At 43.8% G+C, this 23,249-nt stretch overlaps 1 protein-coding gene across 2 annotated transcripts in view; it reads right to left on the bottom strand.

Moving 5' to 3' along the window:
- The window catches only part of DKK3 (dickkopf WNT signaling pathway inhibitor 3), a 49,226-nt gene extending 26,499 nt beyond the window's left edge, over positions 1-22,727 (bottom strand). The window contains exons 1-3 of one of the 2 annotated variants that reach the window (XM_019476805.2): positions 22,459-22,727; positions 16,497-16,634; positions 15,974-16,057 (exon numbers count right to left, since the gene is read on the bottom strand). In XM_019476805.2, the coding sequence (XP_019332350.1) occupies positions 15,974-16,057; positions 16,497-16,634; positions 22,459-22,653 (417 nt within the window). In that variant the 5' untranslated portion in view covers positions 22,654-22,727. The remainder of the gene's footprint in view (positions 1-15,973; positions 16,058-16,496; positions 16,635-22,458) is intronic. The other variant, XM_014602156.3, reaches the window with a different exon arrangement.
- Positions 22,728-23,249: the final 522 nt, after the last annotated feature.

Consider the following 23,249-nt stretch of genomic DNA (forward strand, 5'->3'; position numbering starts at 1 on the left):
CACTTACCTTGCCTGGGCACAAACAGGTTGATGAGGAAGAATGAATCCAGTCTAGCTCTTCCTATTTATGCTGTGGAAAGGCTAAAATAGTTTTGGTGCTTTAAATGAACAGCTCTTAAGAGACTGCAGAATATACAGAGGAAATTCAGAAGCCCAATATGTGGAATAAAAGAAGAGTTACCAGGCTAGTTCTTCAGCTGGTATGAATTTGCAAGGATCCATTGACTTTAATTAAACTACATAGCAGCTGAGGATCTAGGATCTTCTGTTGAGGATTTCAGTTAACTTAAAGCAGCTGGAGATCCAAGCCATTAGCTTTTCATAGCTAGATCATCCTGAGATTAGAACAAATGCAAATACAGACTAAAATCTTGAAGTTATACTCCACATCCAGGGGCCAATCATATGTTTAATACATTACCACCACACTAAATAAAACTTAATGCTTAAGGTTCTGGCCAAGTTTTCAGTTCAGTATTTGCTGAATCCAAGAAATCAAACTCTTTAAAGCAAAACCACAAGAAAGATTTTAAGTGTTTTCTTCTGTCGTAAAGCTTTTCCCAACCACAAGACTGATTTAGTTAGCTAGTATGCCAGAAGTAATGCTTCTTATGGACTCGCAACACTACTCTGCAAGGAATCACAAAATGATCTGTCACTAAGGGTAGAAATAGAAGTCACCTTTCATTACCTTTGTGCTGCCATAAAAACTGCTATGGTGGCACAAACTTAACTTGTATAGTTAGCATGAAGAAATTCAGGTGGGGTAAATGCAACTCATGGTACAGTGTTTGAAATAAGAAAGGGGTTTTTTTTGTCCTTTCAGTTGATGTGAAGTTAGTTCTTAGATTCCTTATAATCTACTATGCTCCCTTAAAACTCTGATAGGATCTGTAACTAGTTTTCAGAAGGACCCTGTCCTATAATTCCAGTATCCTTTGTATGAGTGCGATGTTTTAATTCAAAACAGAAACTGCAGAATGCAGCCCGAATTGAAGCACTCCTTTACAAGTGTTTGTTTGCCCAGGAATTTCAGTTTGCAAGTAGGGACACGAGTGCAGCGAACGTTCATAAAATTTCACCACCTCCCCTCCAAGAAGAAAAGTTTTAAGGTCTTGGACCCTGTGCTGATTGGTGGAGGGGCCCAGGGGAAGGAGAGACAAGGGAGTGGCTGCCACCTTGTCTGCTGCCCTTCGTGCTGCCCCGCCAGCTGGTGTCTTCCCCTCCCACCAATGAGAACCACGGGCTCCCACTGGGGAGTCAGCATTTTATTTTTATTGGGGGGTTTTTGTTGTTGATTTTGCAGACAATCACAGATTTTGCAACTTCTGTGAAATTGTGAAGTAGATCCCTATTGAGATCCTCTAACAGCACAGACCTATCTGATTTGAGAAATCGTTCCTTTCACAATTGATCAACACTGCATACATTTTAAAAAGTAGTGCTTGGGTTTAACCAAGCAGTTCTAGCTTAATGCTGATTTCCCTCCTCTTGTTTTTAGGCTGTGTTTACACTGGTGTGTCTCAATGAGTAGGGACCTACCTAAATTGCAACAATACAAAAGGTTTTTCATCGCCCACCTATGGTGGGCACAGCCTGTTTCACAGGCATTTCACGGTGTCCCCACCCCTCAGCATTGATTGGTGGAGAGGCCCATGGGGAGGTGGGATGAGGGGGCAGTTACCATCTTGATTGCTGGCTGGTCTTCATGTGGCCCTGCCCTTTTGTGCTGATTGGCAGAGAGACCCCAGGGGGAGGAGGAGAGGGACGAGGGGGTGGCCACCATCTTCTCTGCTGCCCTTTGTGCTGCCCTGCCAGCTGGTGCTTCCCCCCCCACAGCGACGACCACTGGCTCCCACTGGGGAACCAGCATTTTATTTTTATTGGGGGGGGGAGGTTGTTGTTGTTCTTGCAGACAATCCCCGATGTTGTGGTTTCCACAAAATCATGAATTAAGTAGGTCCCTACTAATGAGATACTCTGACCCAGTACAGGACCCATATGACTGTACAATTCTTCCCTTTTCCTCTCACCCCCATCCTCTTGTTATTAGTATTTTGTAGGATTTGGGGTCATATTTCTAAGCAGTTCTCTCTCTCGATACAAATTTGGTGAAAAGGTTACTTACAAGATAAAATCATAGGAAGTGTCTTTATCTGGTATAAATCAAGACAGTTGTATTCACTCTACGGGGCTAGAATTTGTTCGTACAATGGAACTCTACTATATTATGCCACATGAAATTCATTCTAACCACACTTATTATTATATGTTCAAATTATTAACTTAACTTCTTTTTCACTCAAGTTTTACAGTTGGGTTTTACAACTGGGTTTACAACTCGGTAGGGAAAGATTTACATTTACCAATAAATATGTGAAGCAAAAAACCACAATTATTTCTACTAACTGAAATGACTGTCTTGTTTATACTGTCATAGAGTGAATTCACTGAAGTCAATGGAGTTCTTTCATATTTACACCACTAACCTTATCTAGAGCAGGAACTGGCCCACAGCACGTTGTAAAATATATTTTATTAACAGTATCCCCAATGCTACCACTGCATCCATTTTTCCATTTAATGCTGTTGTTTCAGGTAAAACAAAGTGATAATGAACTGTTTTTTGACCTCCAGTTGCAAGCTTTCCAGCCCAAACCCCATATTATATGCTTGGGTTGCCCTCTTTCAAGGAAAGGCACCTTGCTGCAAGCTACCCTGCCAACATTCATCTTGACAGGCTGTAACAGCTGCAGGTTTCAATACTGTTTACACCTGTTTGCCCATTTTGTTTCAGTAGCAGCGAGCTATGAGTCCATGGAAAGTGTGGTCTCACTTTTCCCCACATTATTTCCATCACAGCATTTAGGTACCTCTGAAATCAAGAGCTTCACACCTGTGTGCACACACTATCTGTTCTTGATGCTACAGCACGCCTGACTTATTAAATACAGGCCACATTCTCTCCCTGACTGCACAAGAAAACAGGACTGATTCAAAATGGCACAAGACTAACAAATGAATATTTAATGAAGTCTACAGACATGATGTCTCAGCTGGTGACCATGCTGCTTTCAAAGACTGATCCATGGGACTCTCTTGAGAATCTGCTTCACACTGAATCAAATCAAAACTCATAACTTTTATCTTGCTGATGAAAGGTTTTCCAACTCATAATGAGGTTAATGTTCACTTTTAACAAGGCTACCATTTGCTGACTACTCCTCTTGGCTGCTATAAGCTATACAGTGAACAGTCTAGGACTCATAAAGGATTTGCTCATTCTGATACTCCTCAACTTGACCAGCTTTTTGCTAACAGGCCAAACTTGATAGCTTCTGCATTACCAAGAGTTATGTGGCACTTACAAAACTGAATATAAATACTTAAGAGGACAACTTAAGTATCGCCACAGCCTTCGTCCTAAGCTGATAGAAGCCTATCGATGGGACTCAGCAGCAGACAAAGGGGGAGTCGTATTCCTCCTGGCATATAGCTCTAGAATCGGTGTCCTTAACATTGCTCTTAGGTGAGATCAGAATCAGGCCTATCTCTGAGCACAGGTAGAATATCACTAGGAAAACTGAGTAAAAATCCAGATTCATTGCTGACAGTGGCACCAGTCCCAGTCACATCAGTGAAAGCAAGTTTTCACCATATAAGAGGAATGGTCCTGCTTTGCTTGCAGGGATATAACGAAGGGATATAACAGGTCTCTCCCAGATCAGTATCCTGTGCTTATACTGAATACGGGGCTGGACCCGATGATCTTACGAGGTAGCTTCCAGCCCTAATGTCTATGAAATCCTATGAAATTCCCTTAAATGCTACCTTGTGTTTTATAAGGAGTATGGTGCTTGTTCTACAACAAAACATTTGCACCTTAAATATACTTCTGACAGCATGGATAAATATCAGTGAAGAAGAAACAGTGTCTTTCTGCTCAGGTTTGTACAGCATTTTCTGCTGGAGCAGGAATTTGCTTCTATCACTGATGGGGAAAGAGAACATTCTGTCACTGTCAGAGATTCTTAGTGTTGTTACTAGAGTATTCGTGTCCATCTGGACTCAAAAGTAAACTCCTATCTTCTTCCTGAATAACTACTTTGCATCTATCTTTGTTAGCTGCTTTCACTGAGGTCATTTATAAACTACTGTGAACAAAAGATTCCAACATCGGATGGGACAGCATGCATACCAGAACAAAAATGACTTGGAGGGATCTGTACACAGTTAGATTTGGTTCTACAGAACAAAAGCCCTTTGTGCACAGGAAAAAAGAAATGTGGACAGACACAATATAGAGCTGGATCCACAGCCGCTATGTGAAATGCAGCAGGGGGTGGGGCGCGGGCATTATTCTTCTTGTCTCGTATCACTGTCTAATGACTCTTTCAGGTAATCATGCTACTGTAAAGTAGCATGATTACCTGAAAGAGCAGTATTTCACTACACTGTATTTCTTACACTGTAAGAGTGGTATTTCAATGGATATGGGCTATCTCCACATGCCTACAAATATGCAAGTGCTTAAGCAGCAATTCATTTACAATGTCATATACAACAGAATGTGCCAAAACAGAATACAAGTTCCTGGAGTTTATTCCACTTATAAAAGGGAGCTGAACTATAGCTCACTTTTTAAAATTAGTGCTATATTGATTGCATAAGTTTCAGTTTCTAAGAAAAACAAGATAACTTTAAAAAGTATATTAAAAAGCATTTTTTTTATAATTAATCTTAATACTGTGCTAAAATTTTTTTTTTGGAATAACTGTACTTAGACCTGGGAGGAACAGTATTTTAGTTCATCAGAATCCATTAACCAGCCCTCTTAAAATGTAAATATAAAAGCAGTGTACACTTATGTGTATACTCCACTACGAAAAACAACATTACAGGGACAGAGTTTTAAAAAATCCTGTTCATAGAAGGAAAAACATAATGCTTAGAAAAGTAAACATATTAAGCAAAAAATCAACACTCTCCAGCAGGACTGTAATAAAAGGGATATCTTAAAAACGTGTTGAATTAAACTAGTAAGTATTGAACAACTGATTTAGATCTTTCTATGACTTTCGCAAGTCTTCAATAGAGCCAGTTTTAACCATGCACTTACAGAATATCAATTTAGAAGCAAATTACTTTGTTTCCTTTGACTCTCGAACTCTGTCATAAATATTCTGTGTAAAAAGAAACAAACAGAATGAGTTCTTCATTTCCAAATAAATCCAAATGTAGAGTGAGAATGTCAGAGACAAAAGTCCCCCACAAGACCTCTCTCCTATTCCCTGAGCAGGGGATTCAAATAGAAAGATATTATAGATTCCTACTGCTACCACCATCTGCTCTCATAAAGAACTGTTGATGGATAAACTACAGCCTGCTTTCCACCAATGCTAGCTTTTCAGTTTTCAAAACAATTTTTATCTCTCATTTCCAGAAGTATCTAGAGGAGAAGTCTCAGATAAAGCCACATGTACCTAAAAAAATTGAGCATTTCCTTGGGAGTTTAACATGTACTTAGATCGGGGTGGAAAAAATACGGCTGCAGGCCAGATATGGCCCGCCAGGGGATTTTATCTATCCTAGGGCAGGTCCCTTGGCCCCACCCATCCCAGGTGCAAGGGGCAGCCTGGGCTTGGCATGTGAGACTGATCCCACCCCCCACAGGCACACAGCAGGGCTGGAGCAATGCAGCGGCTGGACTCCACTTCCTGGCAGCCTCAGCAGCAGCGGCTCCTTCCAGCTACCACTGCCAGTGTATCTACTACTGCCAGACCCGGCCCCGCTGCCCAGGCACTTTGTCCCGTCTGCCCCACACCCACCACTGGGGGCCCTGGATGGAGCGTGCAGGGAGGGTCTCCATAGAGCCCAGTCTGGTACCTGCACGGGCAGGGAACGCTCGGCTGGATGGACGGGATGGTGCCACAGGTGGGTGGGGAGCAGCATCTGGGAGCATGATGGGCAGGCAGGGTCAAGATCATGCGACGAGATCACAGGGCAGTGACAGCACCTCATGATCCCAGCCCCAACTCCAGGGCCTAGACCTGCCTGCCCATACCGTTCCTAGACACCACCCCCAGCCCACCTGTGGCCTCATCCCATCTGCCCAGCTGAGGGTCCCTTGCCTGTGCACTATCACTGGGCAGTGACAGTGCAGGGCCACACCCCGGGGCAGAGCCACTTAGAGAGTTTTGGCGAGCTGTTGCAGGCCGGGGGGTGGGAGGGTGCTGACCCCGCCTGCAACAGCTCACCAAAACTCCCTAAGCAGCCTTCTGGCCCAAATAATTGTCCACCCCTGACTTAGCTTATAATAATAAATTTTATTTTGGTAGATCTTTGCTATCCAACTAGTTTTCACTGGAATATCTATGTCAAATAGATGCAGATCTCAAGCAGCTGGACACTAAAATTACTAAGTGCTAATACTCATTCCATTAATAGAAAATTTGTCCTAGAAAACTCTTGCTCTTTCTAGAAGGTGAGCAGAACCTTACAAAATATTTTTTTCCTATTAGTTACTTTCTACAGCTTGCGTTTACCAGTTTAGGGCAATGGCTTAAACCTCTTCTTCAAATCTATTTGACAACTTTAATATATATTTTAATCCATAGGACTGACCTCTTATTCTCCACTCAGCTTCCTAATACACACCGAGATAAGACATGTCCTTGCATAGAATATCCATTGAAGGATACTAAAGTAGCCAAAGGCTGGCATACTTGACATGATATGGGTATTCAGTAAAATGAATCCTGGATGGGGGACTCAAATGCAGACAATTCTCTTGCTGTACTCTCGGGTCCTCATCAAGAACTAATAGATCCAGTTAGCACCCGTTTGGTACCAGAATAGTGTGGCATTAGGAAAGACTCTCTCTAATTATTTGGCAACTGGATGCCATATTTTCAAAGGCAAACTTACCTCTGACCATCTGTGCATACACCCCTTCTACCAAAGAACAAAAATGCCGAGAACTGGACTATATCTCCACAAAACTCCATTGAAAAGCACTCCCCTTGTCTCCTACAGAGAGTAATGACCTGTAACATCTACTAATGAGGCGATACAATCCTCCTCTGAAGAGCCTCTGCTAACAAGATTTGGGAAGACAGGCAAAGAAAAGGAATATTTTACACACAGCTGCACTGAAAATAAATTAAAGCCATATCACACTGCTTCAGTTCCCTGCCACAACCCCGTGACAGACTGGTCTCTGTTATGATCTATCTGAACAAAGTGGCCAGGGAGCAGAAAGAGGTGTTTTGGGGAAAATCTGATTAAAAACTATAAACAACTCCTAACTCATTGGGCAGATGAACACCGGGGGTGGGGAGCGGCTTAGTTATACTGGTTTTAATTTAGAGATAGAGATTTTATATTAATAAAGTATGTGAGTTCAGCTATTTTCTGTGTATAAAAACCAATCTCAGTAATGCAAATTCTGTTTTTTATTCTAAGTTATTTCCCCCTTTACATGTATCACTTGCTTGTTCTTATTTCACTTGTAGTATAAATTAAACTAAGTAAAAATAAAATGTTTCAACCCTGATGTGGTATTACCAGAGTCAGTCACTGTGGTGCAAGTAGTTTCACACAGGTTTGAACTGTAATTGCAAGAGAGAAAAAGACTAACATATATTAAATCTGTCCATGAGAAAATAAATTATACAGTATTTTTGGTACGTTATACAGATCCAGCATTAGTGGGATGGTAAGGGTACCTTACCCTGTACATCTACTCACTCCACTGAACCTCAGGCCCCTAAAGTGATGGAACATCCCTTGGATATTAGTCTGACATCTATGCAAGTGCCTCTCAATTCCTGTCGAAACCTGAGAAAGGGAATGTTAGCTTGGAAACATAAATGGCGCCTCTCAGAAATGCAGCACCTCTCGATAACTGGATTTCAGTGTCAGAACTGGCAAGAAGCCTGGTTCATCTGCTAGGGACTCGAAACACTCAGATAATCTTCTGCCCTCCATGTGAGAAGAATATAATCTGAGCTGTTCTGCCAGAAAGAATGCAGATTCAAGCAAATACTTATGGCAGTACCCAGTCAAAGTGAAACACTGTCCAAAGGAGATAATTTCCTTTTTGTTCTATAATAACTCGTATAGTGGCAGCCATGTAGCCAGTGACTGTCTTATTTTATACCCATTAATATGCCCACGCTAGGGAGCAAACTTATAATATACGGTATACTGATAAACATAAGTAAAGATGCCATCCATGCTTTAGGGCCTGGGAGAAAAAGGGAAATAAGGGAAAGATAAGTACATTTTTGTACTTATAACCTGACCTTTTGGTGCTAGAGCTCTTAGGTTTCTAAAGCAATCTGTAGGGATATCCTGTAAAAGCAAAGGTAGACAAATAACTCTCACTCACTTTTCCCAATTAAAAGTTAAAAGAACATTTCTAATCTTAGCTACAGTCCCCATACTTGCTTATTTGTTTTAGTGGAAGACAGGGCAGGGTAACACGAAGACTAGCTCATTCAGAAAGGCATGAGCTTTTTACGCAACAGCCTAGTTCATCAGATGCTACAAATCTGTATCTATGAATGTCTCCTAGGAAAGTTTCTGCCTTTCTGAACAAGTTAGCCTCTGAGGTGCCACACTGCCCTGACTTCTGCCTGACTTTAGCCTAATATGGCTAACCACCTTTCCCCATTTGTATTAGTGTAACACTTAGAAACCCTTGTAATAAACCTGGACTCCTGTGCCAGATGCTGTACATATGTAGAACCAAAAATAGTAACTACAAACAAATTTAACTGCAAATGTTTCAAATAAAACTGAATGAAACTGTGGTTATTCTGGTGAGAACTTCAGTTCTGCCTATTAGAAGACAATATTTTAACAGCAAAGTACATAATTACCATACTGGACTGGATGATTGGTCCATGTAATTAACAACCTGTCTCCAGCTGATAGCAATGGATAACACCAGATGTTTTGGAGCAAGGCAAAGCTACCCAATCAATTGTGTAATGTAGCACACAAGTGGGGAAAGATGGCAGAAATACCAGATTGAAATTTGGACTCTGATGTCTACATAAGGGCCCCATTTTCAAAAGCATGACCTTTTATGCTGAAGGTAGAAACTGCCTGCATTTTTAGTTATCAACACCTTGTGGATATGACGACAGACCAAAAGCTGGGAGGATGCCTGCGTTTCACACCTGTTAACTGCAGTGGTGTTAAACATATGGCCTGTGGGCTAGATCCAGCCCCCAGTGCTGGCCCTGAGTCTGATCAGGTTCACATGGGGCACAGTGTGTGCCTGTGATGCAGGGCAAGTCTGTGAGCCATATCCAGCCCATAGAGCCTATCTCCCCCACCCTCTCCAAGCATACTTGATTCCAGTGGCAGCTCCAGCTGGTCTGGGACCTGTGCTGAATGTGGCACGGACCCCCAAGCAGCTGGAATAGGTGCTGTTCAGTCAGAGTGCCAGCTGTGCTGCACATGGTGGCTGCCCCACCTGGACTGCACTGTACACAGCAACCTTATCTGGGAAACTGGTCACACACATTGCCAGTACAGACCCATGCTGCCCATGGTGCTTGCAGCCCCTGGAGGTAGAGTAGCTAGGAGTGCATATATGTAGATTCTGCTACCAACTCTCAGTTGTACTATGATAACCTGCTTTTCTTAAAGTCCCAGATGCTGGAGATTGAGTGATGGCATCAGCACCTCAATATCCATTTTTTTTACAAAGGCAAATCTAATTGTCACAGAGGAAAAGCTTGAAAGTGTAAAGGAAGTGCAAGCTAAAGGCTTTGAGCCCAGTAAGGAAATAAAAGGAACCCAAAATGTATTATTTAAAAAAAAACAAAACAAAACAAAAAAAAAAAACCACCTTAAAGCCAATCTCACCATTTTTGGAGCATCATTTATGATTTTTTGAATGTCTGGGGTTAGCAATACTCAAGATGAGACCTGTGATTTTTGATAGGGGAAGGCAGGCTATGGGCACAAAATGAAGGCAAAATGCATTCTGCACAAAGCCCCATATTAAGAAATTCAATTCTGCCCAATGCCTGGATGTGTTAAAAATATGAGCAGGCTACTGGGCCTATTTCCCCACCCTGCTCCCATTTAAAGCTTGATCCAAAATACCAAGTAGTCAGTAGAAAAACCTCCAATGATTTCAGTCAGATCTGGCACAGAGAATAGAGATGCACTTGGGATGTGGCTGTTAGCTTGTTGTGGCAGTTATGTAGTGTTTAAGTTTTGGATTGCTAAAGCACTTAAAATATGGTCGTATTTACTATGCATTTTAATATTGTATAAGGCTAGCTAAAATGTACAAAGTGAGATAATCTATAGTTCTTTATAAATTGGGGTCTACAAGTTGAACCCCTAAAAAAACTGGACAGTCTCTAGCCACTCCCAACATAAATCTTCAGCTTTTGTGAAACCACTGTGCCTAGCCTGGATATGTGAGAATGAAAATATAAACAGCTGCTATTCTAATAAGTTCAGCCATTTGCATCCATTTGAATACTGTTGAAACCAACTGATGTAAGTGACACCATTGCACACAAATATCTGTGTACTAGTACACTTCCAAATAGCCCACTGTGGTGGAGCACCAGTGGGGCATTTGCCACTTAAGGGCTGTTGCCGGCTCTGTGGTATGAGCAACAGGGGAAACCTCCCCCAGGAACCATTTTAAGGGGGAAGATGGGTGGCAGAGCACCAAGAAATGCCAGGCCAGTTACCTCCAGGTAGAAAGGCGGGTAGAGGCACCTTAACCCCCACCAACTGGTGGGTTACAACATCAGAGGGAAGTGGGGCCATGCACGCCCATGGGAGGCACCTGAGCCCATTGGACTGCAAGACCCTGGAGCCCCAGGAAGGGGCGAGAGTTGAGTTGAGGCCCTGGCCAAGGGGTGAGTGTGTTGAGGCCCTGGGAGAAAGGGGTAGAGGTCCAGGGAAGCCTTCAGGCACCTGAGGCCGCAAGTGGGCCTGAGGCAGTGAGAGGTGGCATATAGTCTCGCGAATGAAAGGGGCAAGTCACTAGCCCCAAATTGAGAACCAGTGGGCTGCGTTACTTGGCGAGGGCCAGGGATGGAGTTGGCCCAGTATTTGGCTAATTGTCCAGCCACCGTTCAGATCAGGGTCATGGGAAAGGCCCAAGAGGCTGCACTAGGGCTGGCCAAGGAGTGCAGAGCCAAGCCTGATGGAGCTCCGGGGTTGTTCAAGGGAGCAGGGCAGAGTGAATGGGGCCCAAAAGGGGGCATGAGTGGAAGAGGCCTGGTGAGCGCAGGCAGACTGCTAGAGGCCCTAGTGAGAGGGAGGTGGTATGTCTGAGACCCTGTATAGGGCAGTACAAGAGAGGCCTAATACTGAACTAAGTTGGGCCCAGCTTCAAGCCAGAGCATAGCACAACTCACGGGAACATCTGTGAGGCATGGGACATGATAGGGGGAGGTAGGAGTCGCGTGCTTACTGCCTGTGACCAGCAGGGTGCTTGAAGGGCAGCTTCTTGCCTAATCAACATCATAATTATTTAACAACAAGGCGTGGCAGACAATAAGGTGGGTGGCTTGCCAAAAGACAGGTAGTGGGCCGGCACCGTGACCAGGACTGGGAGTTTGCCCCTGTCACACCCACAATATCAGGATCTTTGTAGGCCTGGGGTCCAACTCTCCTTCCTGCTCCAAAAGCAATTCTCATTTCCCGTAGGGAAACTTTGAAGACGCTGCTCTTCAAGTATTATTGCAATGCTGCTTCCAATTCTGATTGGCCCTTTTATCAGGAATTAGTGCTCTAGAAATACTTTTCTTCACGGAAAGCAAATGAGACATCAAGCGATGTTATATGAATGCCTTACATCCATGGAAAGGGTTAGAGATTAAAAGGAAGTTTTAGGGCACACAGTCCAGCTCCATTCAGCAAGGAATGTTCCCTGAAATTTGTTTTCTAATGTTCCTTTTTTATTTTTTTTGTTTTAGGTTTCCAGGATCTATGCAATGGTGCTCCTACTCCTTCCCTTAAAAATTATTCTTCAGTCTAACAGATTTTGCTGATAATATTTTTTCCACACTATGGAACCTAAATTTTCCATTTCTTAATTTCATTCCATTACTCCCACAGTGGTGTTCTCCCCTTGTACTCCCCTAAGTAAACTCACTTCTCAGTATTTAGAAGCTTATTTTCCCTCCACCAGACATCCTTCAGCCAAATATAAACATACATTTTCCTCTTTAATCTTTCTTTAAAGGTCAATCCCTTCAAGCCCTGTTTGATGTTTTTAGCTTATCCAGTTTGGCAAATATGGAAGTTGTATCAGGATGCTCTTGCACACTCAAAATACATAAGCGGGGAATGAGGATCTGTTCCCAGGGAGCTTAGAGAGCTGCACCAAAACCTAAAAACTTGTTTTAGCCATAATATTAGTGGTGAAATGGGAATACTACTACTTCCCTGCTTTGTAAAGCTCTTTGGGATCTATGTAGGAACAGTGAGGCAGAATAATAATGCCTACCTCCAGAAAATTTCCAAAAACAGTGTTAAAAATTTCATGTGAAAAAGGTGGAGAGTAAAATCCAAGTCTTGTGTTCTACTACAAATGAGGCTAAAATGTTCATTGCTACTTTTGCATAACCATTGAGCATATAATGGCCAGTGTTTGCCTGCACTGTGTGTCCCCATTATTGTGAAGAGTTTGGGATAAAGTATCAGACGCTATAACTATCTTGGATTAGAATATAGTTTTATAGACAATAACATATTTTGTATATATTCTAGCCATATGCATATAGTGTTGTATCATTAAAATTACTACCTGTCAATATAGCATGGGGAAAAAAATTATAAGAAAAAATTAGCATGCAGCACTTAAGATAATTTCAGTATAATGTCTACATGCAAGCTGAAGGGTAAATAGTAAACACGTAGCTATAATAAAATAACAAAATATATGCTGAAATAAGGACAATTTTACTTGTCTGGAGATAATTTATTCAACTAAAAAATATACATCAACTTTAAGTTTACCTTCTGAAAATAACTGTAAAACCTAAAGCCATTACTGGGTCTCCCTTGTCTAATATGCGTCTCCCTTGCTAACATCTTATAGATTTTTTTTCCATGAGAGAATTAAACAAGGGCATATTAATTTTTAAAAAGAAGCCAGCAAGCACTTGCATCTTTGCAGTTTTCAACGTATGTATTCCACAAATTACTTTTCCTATAAAGCCAACTATTTTAATAGAAGTCCAGTGAACTCTGCTCTAGGGAGAGAAGAGTTCAGTTAGATAAACTAAACTGTCTCCTGGATCTTGCTGGAGAAAATCCAACAACTGTTTCAAGAAACAACATATACTGACACTATAACTACATTAGTGTGAATGTGGTGAGACTTAAAATCTGGCTGCCAGCATATTCCTGGTGACAGATTCCAGGAATGACCAGGTGGTTTATCTATTCAGTTTTTGGATATTGAAACCAAGGGAAATGGAATATTGACAATCATTTAAGTTGGTACCAGTTTTGAGGGGAGTATTGTACCCTTAGTATAGACACATATCGACTAGGAAGTAGATGGAGCCAATTTAATTTTGAAAAGGATACCAACAAACTGTCAGACATAAGTTATTTCTAATAACTGCCAACATACCCCTACCTGAAGAGTCTAACCTAACTGATCTAGTTGTTGGGATTGTGAATGTAAATATTCATGAAAGTGTTAATGAGAAATTCTTAAAAGTTCATTGTATTTGAATGCAGTTATACCTCTCAGTAAAACTGAGATAACTATCCTCTTCCATCTCATATTTAATCAACTGCATGGAGATAAGTTTTCATACTGATGCTAAGAGAACAATCTGAATTCAAGTTTGAGAATCAAATAAAGAGGCAGTAAAACACAAAGGAATCTTATTATTCTGCACAGCTTCCCACAGGAGGATTGAACCAGCAGTTTGACCAAGACAAGAGACAAAACTAGTCTGTCAAAAACAAAATCAACTTTAGAAGGGATATTAAAACACACATCCACGCCCACAGCAAAAACAAAATCCAAGAGTCTAGGCTGTCATATACTAATAAATAAAAGATTTATCATGGGACAGGTAGTTTTTAGATCCACTACCCTTTTAGTGTTAACACTGTTATTCTTTTCTGCCTAAAAGAGTAGTTCTCTCAGCTGAAAAGCTAAATCCTGTACACACATGTGCACACACAGTGATATCCTTTAGATGAGTTCAATTTATCACATGGTTCCACAGCTTCTTGCATTACTGATCACCTTATCTGCATTCTGTCCACTAAGGCTTTAATCCCACATGCCTTAAACATCCTGAATCACCAAAAAGCCATGCGGTGACACTATTGCACAAGTGCACAATGACTCCAGTTACTGCACAGTAATTTAGCACTTGTGTATGCAAGTACTAAATGACTGCACAGTAACTACCGCGCAGTCAGTGTTTCATGTAGACGTGGCCAGCATCTTCAATATGACTCCTCACAATAGTGTAAATGCATGCATGCATGCAAACATCTGCAAGAATGAAATCACAGCTAGTCCAAGTAATGGAGTTAGCAAGTGGGGTACTAGCTGCAAGTGTCAATGTAGACAGAGTGCAGGAATGGAAACCCCTAGAGTTTTTGCCGTAACAGCAGCAGCAAACCCGTCCTGTAGCAGTAACAACCAGATTGGGAAATGCTGTAGCAGCAGCCAGGGGCTGGCGGGGAGCAACATGGCCACAACAGCAAGGGTCTTTTGAGTCCCTAGGGCAGGTAAGACTGACCACCCCCTACTCTCCAGTGTTTGGCACTGCTCCTGCCCCTTTCCCACTCCACTTGGAAGGATTTTTCCCAGAATGCAATACTCATTATGAGTAGTCAGAGAAGTAGTAACTAACACTTCAACTCATTCATCGACCTCCAACATCTTTTTAAAAATAAAAGAATACAGACATAGGGTTGTTTTCTCCTCCTATACTAGAATAAAACTCCACAACCCCATTCTGAAGTATGTACATTAGACTGAGTTGCAGTTTTGCTGTGGTAGGGAAGAGCGGAGGGGGAATTGGTTCTTATAGTTAACTGTTACCTGGCCACTTATGGGCACCTTTGAAAAAATGACTGTTATAACCATTTGAATAAGGAAAGAGGGAGGTGAAAAACAGAAGTAGGAGAGTGATATGAAAAGTACCAACATCTAAAACTCTAAGAACTCTTTTCTTATAACATATAAGTCCAAGAATATCTCTGGAGTTTCATGGTGTCAAAGATTTATTAGCACTCATTGGAAAAATCTGTGCAACTAAGACGTGGCTTTGGTACTAGAGTACAGCATTCAACCTGGCTCATGTAAATGAAATCTTTATATCAACCATCACTGTTAACCACAGTATTAGAACTCTCCTTTCCTGTTTATAATATAACTTGTGGGACTAGCTAACAAAACATATTGTAGAATAGAAGCTATTGGGATTTTTTATATGCATTCAGACAATGGATTCCAGTTTATTTCTCCTAGCCATAAGCCTGCTAGGTAATGCTGCTGAGACAGATATCTGACTGAATGACACCACGCAGCAGCCAAAGGACACAGTAAAGAAACCACCTACTCTGGTGTTCTCCATAAATGAGATGGCTGAATTTCAGACATGACAACTATATAAACCAGATTATGCTGTGCTTTCTCAGGCAAGACTCCCACTGATTTCTTTAGGCGTTTTGTGTAAATAATGAGGGTAAGTTGATTCGTAAAGCAGCTACCATTTGACTTGCTTCTGTGGGTAAAATAAAAAAAATGCCAGTCGACCACTGATATTCCCTGGTAAAGTTAAATTACTAGTGGTTTAACTGACCCATGTGGTTTTTCTGTTGTATTGTTTTAAATATTTAAAAGTTTGTTTGGGCTAAATAAATTCTATTGCTTCATTCTGAACAATTAACTCACATTTTTAGCTTAGTTTTCAGAAAGGTGAAAGAGGTCTTTACTTACATGATTCCTTTTGATCTCTCCATCTTTTATAGATGTAATAACTGTCTCAGAATAGACTGCTGATCCAGTTTTGTTATCTATAACCTAATATGGCAAAACAGAAACAATATATTACATTAATTAGGGTGCTATTTTAGTACTGTTACTATTTAGTCTAATGTTCTCCTAATGTTAATCCTATTTTTATTTTCCGTGGCCCTGAGATTTTATTTTATGGCCCCGGGATTTTGACTACATCTGGAAAAAATCATTAAAGATGAATCCTACTAATCTTTTCAGAAGGCCAAATTAGTACTAAAGAACATAACAAAGAAAGCTTTGAACAGTGATCACACTTATGCTCTATGTAAGTTTCAAATACGTATTCTACATTCACCATGGATTATTATGCAATGAGATTTATTTCACTGCCATTTTAACTAAGTAGTAATCATTAATCATTTTTCACTTCTGCTCCTATCTGCTCATTATAAAGGCAGATCTGAAACAGCATTAGAAGTTGTAGAGAATGGATGTCCCATACCTTGTCAATTTCCTGATGAATCTGAATGGTTTTGTTACCAATTCTGGTTTCTGTGTTGGATTCATTGTGATAGCTGGGAGGTAAGTTTTCAAAGTCATCTTCTGATACTTTTTTACTCCCTTCTTCTTCAGCCTCCATCTAACAGATCCAATAAATCAGTGATCAATACATTTTGTGTAAAACAGAAAATCAGCAATGATCAGCAAAGCAGAACAGGCAAAGCTGTTTTTGCCTCGGTCTAATTCATGGCATATTATTACCATATTTACCTGACTCTGAGATGACTTCAAATTTAAGATGACACTCCAATAATTAGATTCAACACACAGGAAAAATGTATAAATGTTTCATAATATTCCATGTATAGAATCTGATTATTCGAAGGTCATTTTAAATTCATTCCCCTTACTGCTGTGACAGGGAAATCCAGTGTCTGTGGGCAGGCAGTGGTGGGGGACAGGCTGTGGGGGAGTGAAGCAGCCTGCCCCCCTGCACCTTGCCCTCTGTTGCCTGTTCCCTCCACCACTTGCCTCCTGGCACCTGCTTCCCCTCCGCTTACTCCCACCTTTCCTGCCTCCCTCTTGCCTTCACTCCCTCATGATGTCTGTCCCCCTGGTGACTGCCCCCTGCTGTCACTTGCCCTCCCCACTTGCCCCCCCCATCCCCACACACTCTCATCACCATGGTTTACCCTAAGCCATGGCTCAAGCTCCAGCCTGCGGCACAGAGCACATGATGGCTCCAGCCATTGCTCAGTTAGGCAGCAGCTCTAGCTCCAGCCCCAGGGTTGGAGTTGTTACTGCCACCGCTTCCTGTCCAGGTGACAGCCAGAGCCAGCATGTGCTCCATGCCCGGGCTGGAGTCAGAACAACAACTTAAGGTAAGTGACAGGGTGGGGAAGGAGGTAGCAGCAGAGGAAAGGCAGAAATGGCCAAGGGCAAAGGCAGTGGGGGATAGTTGGAGGGGTGGAGGCAGCAAGGGGCAGAGGCAGCAGTGGGACACATTGATGGTGTGGGGCAGGCAGTACAATTACAGTACAGTAGTTGTCTATAGGAATATCAAAGCTCAGAAATGGTACAGTTTAAAATACTGTTTTCCCAAGTGGATTGCAAATGAAAAGCTTCTCAGCATAACTGAATTTACAAGATGGAGTAAAAAGGAAAATTCTTAGGAGGCAGAATAGAAGCAAGACCCACATAAACTGAACAGAGAGCAATGTAAGAGGAAGATCTAATGAAGAAAGCCCTAGGAGGAGGCAACCAAGAACAGAGCAGAGGAGCAGTCTGAAGAGCAGGTGGGGGTGGGGTTCCCTGGCTGCTCCGTCTGCAGGCAGAATTTAAAGCCCATGAGGATGGGAACTGCAGTGACATGAGCTTTCCCCACTGCAATTGCTGGCTCCGTGGACTCTGAAAGTGCTGCCTGTGTTGCCCAGCTGGGGGGTATAGAAGCATTTAAAGCGCCTCCATCTGGGAATCAGGGCAGGGAGAGCTGCCCCTGATGCAGTTGCTGGCCCCAAGGGCTTTAAATGCAGCATGTGCCATCCAGTTGGGTGTCACACAATGTGATTTTAAAAGCAGGGGAAGGAGGGGGGGTCTCTCTTAACAACCTGCTGCCATTTCAGGCAGGGCAGAGGACAAGCTATCAAGTAATGAGCTCCCCCAAAGGCAAGGGAGAAACCCCCTAATGCCCCCTGGCTGGACAGCTGGCCTGTGTAGACCTCCAGCCAGGGGTCTGTAATGCATGTATGCTCCTGCTCCTGGGTCTTCTACCAGTAAGAATTTCTGTGAAATTATGACTGGTAGAAATAGATGCCTGTCTGCGGCCTTAGTGGGAAGGAGGTACCTAATATTTGACTTCTTTGCAACTACTACTAGACAAGAAGTAACACCCTTTCCCTCCTAAATGTTAATTACTTGGCCATTTTGAACTCAAATTTTAAGTCTGGAGCTTGCTCAGCGTCAGTGAGCTGCCAAATAGGAGTTAGTTCCAACACATCATAAACCAAAATTTTTTTCCCCTTAATGTTCTAATGAAATCTGGTACTTACAATTTGTTCTACACCACAATGTGGTCTCACTCTGTAAGTAACCTCCTCCTCCCCTGAATCCACTCCCCGCTTATGATTAACCACTAGAAATAAAGTCTAATGGAAATACTGACACATTTTTGAGTCACTTGTGCCTGAAACTTAAGATAGTCTTTCTACAAGAGTGTTCTCCATAAAAAAAAAAAGCATGTTACACAGACAGGCATTTTATGTGGATTTTAATAGTGCTGGAGGTCTACAGCAAAGGTATGATGTAAGGTCAAAACATGTCTCCGTTCTGTCTTAGGGCTTGTTCCGTTCTACTGCAGAAAATAAAGAGTATTAATACAACAAAAATAGAAGCACTAGGCACACAGATCTCTTTATCTCCTTCTACAGTTTCCCAGCCTGGAGGAAAGGTGGAGAGACGCTTCTTTCACAAGGTGCTGACAGATGTGATGGTTTGTTGAGCAATCAGCCACTAAAAGCGCTCTGCAGCTGTGCACTGACAGAAGTGCACCGCTGCAGAGTACTTTAAAAATGCCAATATGAGGGTTTAAATGAAAGCACTGCAAAGCAAAACACTTTCATTAATGCCCGCTAGCCCTGCTTCAGGCACTTTCTTCACAATGGGAGAGGAGAAGGGTGAGGAGTGAGTTTGTTCTGGGGGTTGCCCAGCCAGTACTTCAAGGTGGGGGGCTCCAATTCACACCCCCTCCCAACTGCAGAGCAACAGCAGACTGGGGAAACCTCAAAGCAGACCTCCCTCCCCTGCCTCCCCATCCTGAGAAAGGAATTTGGAGAGGGGGATGGGACTAGGGGACAGACAGTGCAGACAAGCAGCCTCTCTCCCTGGATCAGCTCCAAAGTGCAGCTTGATCATCCACCCTCCCAATCCAACAGTGAACATCTGTTGGTTTGGGAGGGTAGGTCTAACTTATAAGTGCCATGAATTAGACCAGGAAGTTGCCCATATGTCAGCACCCACAGTGTCACCCTCTTCTTGCATTCTACATGGAGAACCCTCTTCAGGGCTGGAAGCCAAGTGAGAGAGAGGGGAAGAAATGCCTGGTTTATGCCTATTGGGTATTTACTCCAAACTTTTGAGTTTCTGAGAGTTTTCCATGGTACATTCTCATAGGGGAAACCCAGTCCTACAACCATACAGATAGGGAGCCAAGGCAGAGCCAGAGGGAGATAATGCAGGGGCATAGCGCCTGATGACCATGGACCTCTGACAGAAAAGCACTGGGGAATCTTCCAGACTTGGGGGAAAGCCTCATGCCTCTGGGGGAAATCTGAAAGAAACCCTGAGGACAACCCCACAATTTAGCTCTCAGAGAGGGGAAAAACAGCATCTGAATCTAAAAGAAATGCAAAACTCTAGAACTCTTGGTTCAGAGATATATCTTTTATTAAACCAAAAAGAAATTACCAAAAAAAAAATAAATTTTTTTTGCAATTTCTTAGACCACGTAAGTCTAATAAAATATATCATCTCTGAACCAAGAGTTCTAGAGTTTTGCATTTCTTTATGTCTCGGACCAACAGAGCTACCAAATGCATCCCTGAAACATCTGAACCTAAGTTACTTGCGCTTTTAATACCTTCTGCATGACTCAAAAATGCAGCTGCAGTTATATTTCCTCTATCACTCAGTTCGGCTGCATCAAGCTGAACAATTTTAAATGTTGAGGAATAATTTCCACACAAGGCAGGTGTGTAAACAAAATTACAATGCTTTCCATCTCTGTGCTTTATCCACAGAGCTCCTGAAGTCTGTCATCACTCTGACCACACAGTTACAAGATTGTCAGCATTTTCCATTATAAACATTTCTAGAGATTTAAATCAAGGCAGTAAAATGTACTCTAGGTTGACTGAAAGGTCTTGGTTCAGGAGATACCACAGCCATTGTTTATGGTATTTTAAGTTAATAAGTTCTGGCCTCTGATAGTTGTTGCAGTCCTTACCAATTTAATAGGAGTTTGGTGTGTGTCACCAAGAGCAGAAATTTGCCCTAAGAAAGGCAGGGGAGGGGAAGGAGAGAGGAAAGATAGTTATCTAGACATTTGTTTTAATCTTAGAAAACATTTTAAAATTGAATTTTGTCCTAGAATTTAAGGACTCAATGCCTTCAATTGCATGGACTTCATAGTATGAAACTAACTTTTGATGTCACTTGAAAAAAAAAATAGGAGTGATGTTCAACATTTAGCTACAATAAGGGGTAGAAGCACAGTGAGGTGAAATGGCTCATAACTGGTTCCTCTACAGTCAATTCTTTTGCTACAAGCTTGTACCAAATTCCTGCCTCCTTCTACAAAGGTAGGAACTTATGCACCTGAGGATAGAGGGATCTTTGATGAGCATCTGTGGCCACTCCTGGGCTGGTGCAATATTTACAGCAGCAACTCAGAAATGTAACTAGAGTCATCAAGAAGCAGGGCTGGCAGGGACCTCCAGAGGTCATCTAGTCCAACCCCCTTCCTGAGGCAGCATCACCCCTATCCAAACCATCCCATACAAACCAAACTATAATCTAAACTCTACCTGGAAGGCATAATACAGCCACGAGAGTGAAGCTACATAACAAAATCACTGTAAGGTGGAAAATACAAGTAAAACTCCTGTCAGCTTAAGTAGACAAGGTTCTTTGGGTAAATGTGATATCTTTTTTTAAACTAAATAGTTGGAAAAACTGTTCTTTGCAAGCTTTCAGGTACAAACACCCTTCTTCAGGCAGAGGGAGAGGGAAAAAGGGTGTTTGTACCCCAAAACTTGCAAAGAACAATTTTTCCAGCTATTTAGTTGGTCTAATACAGTGGTCTCCAACCTTTGGCATTTAAAAGCAACCCAAGATCTACCATGAGCCACCACCCCTCCACCCCTGCCCAGCAGATATGTCTGTGGGGAAGGGAGGGTGGGGCAGATCAAGGCAGAGGGAGAAAAATATTTGGGGGTGTGCCTCCCCAGCAGGTAAGTCCCACTCAACTTACCCCTGCTCCTGCCTCTGTGGCACTGTCCCTCACCACAGGGGCCTCGATCTAGCCCCCATCCCCTCCCCACCATGGATTGACCTGCTGGGCTGGGGCCATGGGCGACTGGTGCCTCCTGACTCTGGGGGGGGCACCAGCAGCTGACTGCCAACTGGGGATCCTCCAGCAGCCAATCGCTGACCCTCAAAAAACCGCCAGCAAAACCAGAAGTGCTGCTGGCACTTCGGGGGGGGGCGCCACTGGCTGGCTCTCCCTATGCCTGGGGTGTGTGCATGCATGCACGAGGGCACTCAGCCCCCCACCCCTGTCTTGAATCGACTCCAAGAGGCTCCGCGATCTACCAGTGGATTGAGATCCACTGGTTGGTGACCACTGGTCTAATAAAAGACATCACATTTACCTAAAGAACCATGTCTGCCCATGTCCTTAGACCAACACGGCTACAACCAACACCCCTGTCAAATGAAGCGAATCTTGCATCCCCCAAGAACACAGTAGAGGCGCAGTGTCCTCCCCTGCTTCTCAATCGCCATTAATACTCCTGTGCTGAAAAAGCTAAGAACCGTGGGACACAACTCAGCCTGGTGATGGTTCAGGACACAGCCCAAAGGCAAGGATGACGATACTACCTTGAAGGGAGGCCTAAGGAAGGGCCCAAAAGCTTCTCTAAAGGCAAGCCCGAATTCAGGGGGTCCAGTATGACAAGAAATCCTTGCCTCTGGTCCCCGGGCGCGCCAGGAGCCAGCCTGAAGGGGCAAGGAGAGGGGGCTGTGCCCAGCCCAGGCCGGAGTGCCCGGCTCAAGGAAGCCTGGGCAGGAGTGAGGGCGCGGGGTGAGCTGCATCCCAGGGCTCCCGCGGAGCAGCTCTGCAGACGGCCCCAGGAGGGTGGCAGCGGGTCCCCAGCTGGGCACTGCCCCCGCCCGCGCGGCTCCCGCACCTCCTGCACGGCGTGGCGCAGCTTGTGCTGCGTGTCCTCCATGAGCTCCTCCACCTCGCGGAACATCTCGCTCAGGCTGGCCTCCTCGCGGGGGAAGCTCGGCTCCTCGGCGCCCGCGGGGGCCGCCCAGGCGGCGCCCAGCAGCAGGAGCAAGGACAGCAGCAGCAACAGCCGCCGCCGCCGCGAGCCCGGCATCCTGCCTCGGCCCGGCCCGATCCGCGCCCCGGCCCCGCCCGCCTGGTTCCCAGGATGCGCCGCCTCGGCTCTGCTCGGCTCGGCTGCGCCGGGGAGCGCAGGGCAGGAGGGGGAGGGCCAGAGCCAGGGCCAGGGCCGGCCTCCTCCGCGCCGGGGGGAGCGGGCGGGCGGGCTCCAGCCCTGCCTGGAGCAGCCTTAGGGAACGAGAGAAAGTCAGGCTTGGAAGGGACGGTCCCATCTAGTGCAACCACTGAGGGCAGGGTCAGCCCCAACTACAGCATCCCAGCCAAAGCTTTGTCTAGCTGGGTCTTAAAAACCTCCGAGAATGGAGCTTGCACCACCTCCCTGGGTGGCCTGTTCCAGTGTTTTGCTGTTCTTCTCCTGAGAGAGTTTTTCCTGGTGTCCAAGCTAAACTGCCCTTGCTGACGCTTGAGACGGTTGCTCCTTGATCTGCCCTCCCTGAGAACCGTCTGGCTCCATCCTTGTTTGAACCCCCACCAGGTTGTGACGGGCTGGAAGGTACTGTCCTGCTCTGGTGTGTGGACATGCTTTCAGGAGCCAGCTGTACAGCCAAAGGCAAGAGCTCCAAAATCATG

Source organism: Alligator mississippiensis, chromosome 2, assembly GCF_030867095.1.
Source record: "Alligator mississippiensis isolate rAllMis1 chromosome 2, rAllMis1, whole genome shotgun sequence".
NCBI lineage: Eukaryota > Metazoa > Chordata > Crocodylia > Alligatoridae > Alligator > Alligator mississippiensis.